The 7500-nt window shown below is 40.2% G+C and overlaps 1 protein-coding gene across 7 annotated transcripts in view; it reads left to right on the top strand.

Moving 5' to 3' along the window:
* LOC138046867 (uncharacterized) overlaps positions 1–7500 on the top strand; it is a 54044-nt gene that overhangs the window by 39841 nt on the left and 6703 nt on the right. For all 7 annotated transcript variants that reach the window (XM_068893460.1, XM_068893452.1, XM_068893490.1 and 4 more), the window contains one exon: positions 6118–7500. This exon is cut by the window's right edge and continues 6703 nt beyond it. In XM_068893460.1, the coding sequence (XP_068749561.1) occupies positions 6118–7103 (986 nt within the window). In that variant the 3' untranslated portion in view covers positions 7104–7500. The remainder of the gene's footprint in view (positions 1–6117) is intronic.

The raw sequence follows: 7500 nt of genomic DNA, 5'->3' as shown, positions 1-7500 counted from the left end.
AAGTGCGTCCCGTATTTATATTAGTCGCACTTACGGCCAGACGTTTAATGCGTCTGGTCGTCTTAGACGTCCTCTAGTATAAATACGACCAATCACTCTTAATGTTTTGTATTTATAAAAATAATACCCTAAAAAACCTAAATAATAAGGAATTAACTTTTTTTTTTGCAAAGCCAACCTAAAAGCTCACTTTATATATGAATAAAAATTAAGTAAAATAATATTGAATGTTGTATGTAATCAAAATATTTCCTGGTTCTCCAACAAGATAGAGGAGGTCTATGTTTATGTTTTGACTAATTTTTGTTTCTTTGTTGTTTTTAATTTTTTCTGATGCATGTTTACAGCCCAAAACATTAGATGACCACTTATCTCTTTCATCTTAGGTACCGTTTACCAGAGCTGTCATTAACATATTAGCACACATGTAAACCTGTAGGATACCAAAGTATCAAAGGGACAAATTACAGAGAATTCAGAATATCGCTGCTCGAATGATAACTGGAACAGGAAGCACTGACCATATAACACCTATTTTAAAGAATCTGCATTGGCTGCCAGTCGAAGCAAGAATTAATTTTAAGATTTTACTTATAACGTATAAGATCTTAAATGGGCAATCTACCAGTTACTTAGAACCTATTATACAAGAATATCAGCCATTAAGAACACTGAGATCATCAACCCGTTCACTGTTATAATGCATGCCATCTATCAAATCCAATTCCTATGGTGGTCGCGCTTTCTCAGCAACTGCGCCGAAATTATGGAATTCAATTCCCGAATATATTAAAAGAGCAGAAACAGTAGAAACATTTAAAACTAGTGTGGCTTTCATTAGTGTGGCTTTCATTAGCAAATCGTAGCTTTACTCAATCAGCGTATACAGGTTGTTTGTGATAGCGATGCCTTTATTACTTACATCGTGGCGCGCTACCCTGGATGGACTCACATGCATGCATTTTGAGAACAGCAGAATCGGAGACAAATTAAGGGCCTCAACTGTCGATAGCTTTCTAGTGTGTGACAGTGGATGCCCTTGCACCTTACACAGAATGACAAGCATCTTCAAGCCAAAGAATCAAGAAGAAATGCGATATAACAATGCACATAGGCGTACTATTGGTGTATTATTGAGACATGCTCAGTTGAAGCGACGCTTTCCAAGTCTGCACTTCGGATTGACGTGACCTCTGCAGTGTTGCACAATAGACCTAATGTTGTACCCAATTCAAATCTCCCGGGATTAAGATTCTTTGTGTATTGTATTTGCATGATAATGTAGCATTCATATTTAAATGATATGGAAATACCTGGAACAAAACGTTTTATTCCCAAAGGGTTTGAATTGGGTACAACATTGAGTTAGCCGATTAGGTCAATTCTGCCTTTATGCATCAAGAACAAGATTTTGATGAAGGCACCCAAGATTTAAAATTTTGGTTTCTGGAGAAGAAGCTGAGTTGAGATGCCAAACAGCTGCAAATTATGTCACAGTACTTTTCTTAATTAAATTAACCAATGTAATTTATAAGAGTTCCAAACAGATTGGAAAACAAACGACAGGAGTCATTACATTTAGTTTAAGTAGCAATTTTTAGTCCTACACAAAATAACGATGACGGTTTCTTCTCTTTTAGTGTCGTAATCCGGTGGCAACTTTATTTCGTCTTTTGAGAGCAACAGTTTTTCTTTCTCGCTAAACCTCGTTTTTTTGACTGCATTTAAAAGGAATTATGTTGAATCAAAAGCTCCCAAATGTGCATAGAAATTCTTTAAAAGACCAAGAATTTGCCTATTTAAGATTCACCTACCAACAATTCACCAATTCACCAATGTGATAGCCTGCGCAGCAAGCGTTCCTGTTCGACACAAGAGCTTCGAAACGAGTTTCCGCAAACTGGTCGCGCGAAAGTTGGGGCAAGAGACCGAGGGAACGCTTGCAAGAAGACCTCCTATTTTTGAAAAACCCGTTCGCCCACGAACGGGGGTTTCTGATTGGTACAGTAGAGTCACAATGATTGACAAGTGACAAATTTTCGAACAAATTCTTTTCTGTTAGTTCTAGCGTGACAAAGATGTGGAAGATGAGAGAATCGGGTCTCGGTTTTACGTTGAAAAGGGAGCAAGAAATGTCAACGCGCCATCTCTTTCACTGACCATGCTGACTGTATTGGTGTAATGGCAGTTTCGCCCGGCAACAGTATTCCGAAAAAAGCTTAATTTTTCAGATGTTTGTCATGATGTGCGGAGTTCGAAATAAAAGAAAACGAAGAACAGGATTCTCGAGTGTCATCGTGATTTCTCCATTTCAAGTATCATACACGATCAAGTAAGCGGTTGAGGTAAATTCTATGGGAATGACAGCCTGTGATTTAAATGAAAATCTGGACTGCTTGGACGATATCCATCAAGGGAAATTCAATATTATTTACGCGTCAGCTGATGCCGCGGTTATGGACAATTAAGCGTTTCCACAAATTCGCTAAAAGCAAAAGATTCGTTATTTAACAAAACTTTAGGAGAGCTTATTGTTGACGAAAAGTTTGGACTGTACTAAAGTAAGCTTTTCGTTCGCTTGCAAAAGATACTTTCTATTTACGTAGGATGAATTAATAAAATGCCTGCGAACTATCGGAAACCATATGTTTCAGGATCAAGGAAATAAATTAAACTGTATTCGTCAAATTGTCTGCTTACCTCGCCTAATGTAAGCTTTGAGCACTATTGCATGAATTGAGACAAGATGAAGACAATTACGCAGCTCCCCTGATAAATGTTCTCTTATTATGAGAAGAAAGCGGCTCCTTTGTACAGTCCTGCGATTTTTTAAGCACTTTTACTCGCTACTTTATCTACGATTTCGTGACGATTTGACCAAAAACGTACTGTGGATTATCAACTGAACTAGCGAGGAGTTTTTCCCGTAATTTCCCGGAGATTTAGTACGATTCATTCCGTCAACCACTATTCACCAAGAAATAGCCAGCAAGTCGCACTGAAATCGTCGCTAGTTTTAAACTAAAACCTCTTGAATGGTTTCATGTTCAGCCTTGGTGGAGTTTGCATTTAAGGGTCTTACTAGCCATCGAACTCTGTTCGAATTATGTTCCTAAATTTCGTATTTTACGAGCACATGGATTGCTTACATGTTCTGAAAATTGGCTGTTGTTTTCGACAACTTCTATTCCAACCGCTCTGCAAATATAAGCTAGAATTTGTCCGTAAGTTTCTTTTGTTTTCGATGGTTGAACAGATTCTCGGAAGACACATAACCAGTCGTACCCGGCTGAGAAGAAGCTGCCTTTACAAATTTAACTTTAAAATCACACTGGCAAATTCTGCATACCCTGCGAGCAGTTGGTTTCTCCTACGCTTCCCGAGAGAGAAACCACTGCGAGCAACCGTTAGTCTCTTTGAGTGTGCCGCCGCCCAGCGCCAAGGACGAATAAATTAAATTTAAACCGGTAAAACGAGTTAGTAAACTTGTTTTGGCGCTTGCGCGTGCGTTCAGCTACGTAACTGCTGCGTTTGGGACGAGCCTGCTGTGTAGTGATTTCCCACGAAATAAGACGGATTGAAATACATCACGTGGGGTGTGACGTACTTCGCACATGCTCGATAGAAAATCAAACGGTTGCTCGCAGTGGTTTATCTCTCGGGAAGCGTAGGAGAAACCAACTGCTCGCAGGGTAATTCTGCGTTGATCGCTCGGTGCTTCCTTGGTGCCTCGGTTTGTTTTGACGGAAGTTAATATGTGTTAACATGGTCATCTGTTATTGGCTAATTTGTCAATAAGACGTCAATCAGCGTGTGTCATGTCAATCATTAAAAGGTGGCCGTTTTTCAAAATAGGGGGTCTTCTGCAAGTCTCTTGCCCCAACTTTCGCGCGGCCAGCGGAAAATCGTTTCGAAGCTCTTCTGCTCTTCTGACGAACAGGAACGCTTGCTACGCAGGCTACCAATGAGACATTGCTTAGCCATGGACTATAGCGCGTTTTCACATGACGTCACAGCGGCCATGTTAGTGTTCCAAAACAAAGGAATGGAGTCCATGATGGTGTACCAAACTAATCCTCCTGGAATTGAACTATATTTTTAAGCAAATTGTTTTCTTTTGTTTCAGTAATCCAATATGGCTGCTGGTCACGTGAGTGAAAACGCTCTATAGAATGGAAATAAGGTCCGGGCCCGTTTTAATGTTGTTTATTTATTTATTTATTTATTTATTTATTTATTTATTTATTTCTGTCTAGCTGACAGAGCGCCACAACAGCTTGCGCCAATTACTGTGGCCCCTTTTTTACCGTCCCAACCATGATACACAAAAGAAGACAGACCACAACACCGGGAACTATGTGTCCTACTCTTAGCGACAAGTGTGTGGGTTCTTTTACGTCCCACAGGATTATGAACATTGAAGGGTTGTGAGACGGGGCCTACGGCTTATCGTCCTTATCCGGGAATACTAGAGAGTCTAACCATTTGCAGATGTCATTACAAAGGCAGCACTCTCTCCTCAGTTATTTAAAGACCCTGAATGTTGGTCCGGCCGGAGTAGAACTCACGACCTCCCGCGTTACAGCCCGGTGCTCAACCAACTAAGCCACCGGTGCGCGGTGGAGTATTTTAAACAATCGTAACTATTACAAAATTATCTAACCGGATTGGTTATCAACAGCCGTGATTTCAGCATTGTAATTGTACAGTTGTACGTGTCATCAAGCGCGCGCTAGTTGTGCTTGGATCATTTCCAGAGCTATTAAAAAAATACTAAGAAAAGTTGAGCCGATTAAGGTATAAAAATGTTATCACCGTCATCGTTTCGTATTTTGTAATAGCTTTGTGTCGTACAATTCAGGGAGTAATATGCCTCGTGCTTCGCACTCGCCCGATTACTCCCTAAATTGTACTCCAAATGGAGCTCATCAAGAGGAACTTCTATTTCCAATACTTGGCCTAGGAGTCAACCTTTTCCCGAGTAGATTTATTTATAGAACGCCTCCATTAGGAGATTCGGCACCCCCACTGTTGTAAAAGCCAATCAAAACAAAGCTATCTCAGCGTCAAGGGAAATATGATACCTACCGCGGAAAAAACATGTTCCTAAAAATAAATTTTCTCGGGAAAGGTTGACTCAAGGAATTAACGGAGATAGAAGCTCCCCTTGATGAGCTCCTGACTCCATGGCCACTCCGTCCCATTCACTACTTGCACAAATCCCATAATACACCTCTTTTACCCCCCACCCCCCCCCCCCCCCAAAAAAAAAAAAATCTGCATACGTACTGTTTTCGACTTCTCTTGGGACATTTTCATGTCCCAGGAGAAATTGCAAACAATGGTTATGCAAAAGTTTTGGGGGGGTAATAGAGGTGTATTATGGGATTGCGCAAGTAGTGAATTACCATTATTAATTTCAATGTAATCTATGGAGACAACTTCTAAACCCTGGATTGGGGGTTATAATGTTCAACAAGGATTCCGTAAAAACAACCGGCCATGAAAGTAGACAAACTGCAAACTACCCTGCCATTTCTAGCACTTTGCCAAAAAAAAACTCATTCAAGAGGGCTACACAGTTTTCCGATGTTTTATTCAAAGAGCTCAAGCAATAATTTCAACGTTTTCTAACTCAACGTGACCGTCAAGTTTCGCCGTACCACCAATAGCGCCAATCGGATTACACGACTCGTTCAAAGACCAGGTGGCTATTACATGGATTATAGAAGTAGTCCAGTATGGTTATTGCTCAACTGTTTCGTTGCACATTGAAGCCATAGACAGGATAAATTTCCACATGAAAGTGCTTGCGCCAAAATTTAAAGTTAAATGTATTAAATGTTACAATGAATTGTGCTTTCGCTCACCCCGGATTCGCTGCCGTACAGACCTCGGACATAATAGAATTAAAGAAGTCAAACTTTGAGTAGAGTGCTTTCTTTAGTCCAAAAATCTATAATATGAAAGCTAGGTAAGTAGTGACGGATTATTGCATTGCTTAGGTTTTGAATGACGCTTTTTCGAGCTGGTAGTGATTTGTAAGAGACGTCCATAGTTTAGTGAAAGATTTTTTTTGTTTCGACAATAGTATTTACCTGTGTTTTCTTTTTCAAGGCTACAACCACAACCTCCACGCTACTCATCACCTTGTGAATCCGGCTCCACGGAACGAGGATGTGTTTTCCAAGAAGGAAGACAACAGTTCCTGTTTGAAGAATGCTTTCAAAGAGATTTTACTCGTGATTGTTTACCATTACCCACTCTATGACACTATTCCATATTTACGTGCTCTTTACAGACCTGCATTTCCTCATCTTTTGTTCTGTGGTCCACCGTCTACTGACACATTGAGTGGTGCGATACTCACGGTCAAAATGGACAACGGATACCTGGCATATGAATGCCTGGGTAAAGCAATTCGGGAGCATCCGGGATATGGAGGTTATTTTTACATCAATGATGACTCTATACTAAAATATTGGAAGTTTGCGGACTTTGATTGGAAAAAGATTTGGGAATCTTCGCAATCTATTGACTCTACTCCCGTTTATGAACCTAAACGTGCTAGCAATTGGTTTTGGTGGAGAACTGCGTATGGGATGGATAATTGCCGTAGAGCTTACGAAGACGTAGCCAACCTGACCTTACGCGCGAGAAAACTAAATGGGAAAGATCATGTAAGTAGGCTTTCCAAAAATAGTAATGGAAGCCCGCGGTGCTTCAGCGGTCGCACTGATGTTTTTTACATCCCTCGAAAACACACCAGAGCCTTTTCCATTCTCTCACAAACGTTTTATGAGAGAAAAGTTTTCTTAGAAATTGCAGTCCCGACTATAATTCGCTTCATAGAACGAAACGAGAACATTGGTCGATTCCCGGGGTATTACATACCAGGCAACGTTGACGACCCCCGAGTGACTGATAGCAGGTTCTTTTGGTCTATTTATTTCTCGGACAACAAGTTATGGTTCATTCACCCGTTCAAACTTCATAGGGAGGGAATCGATAGCAAATTTAACTTAGGAATGTTAAAATTTTTTCTCATTGAAAAAGTCAAGTTACTAACAGATTGTAAACCATCTATCCCGTCATCAGGTTGACGGTTTTAATATCGCTGTTCTACAAAATCGAACAGATGTTGGAGTAAATGTTGCAGCCATTTGCCTGGGCCTTGAGAAACCTCCAAATTTTAAGCTTTTACAGTTTGATAATAAGCGAAATATCCGCCATTAAAAACAATAGATTTAATTAGCATTAACAGTGCCTTCTGCACACCCCGCACTTGCGTTTGTCATTTTGGTACATTTCTGTGCGTTCTCGTCCTGACAAGGACGTGAATGACCATTTGAGGTCATGTGGAGGACTTAAACATACGAAGATAGAATTTCAATTTTCTCTCCCATCATTTTATATCGTTCTCACGAATCTTACTCCTGGAAAATATAATATCATATAAGCAGAACAGTGGTAGAGCTCTATCAATTAATGATCATGATA

This window comes from Montipora capricornis, chromosome 1 (assembly GCF_036669925.1).
Source record: "Montipora capricornis isolate CH-2021 chromosome 1, ASM3666992v2, whole genome shotgun sequence".
NCBI lineage: Eukaryota > Metazoa > Cnidaria > Anthozoa > Scleractinia > Acroporidae > Montipora > Montipora capricornis.
The sequence above is the reverse complement of the archived record's forward strand: the minus strand, read 5'-3'. Positions and strand labels throughout refer to the sequence as shown.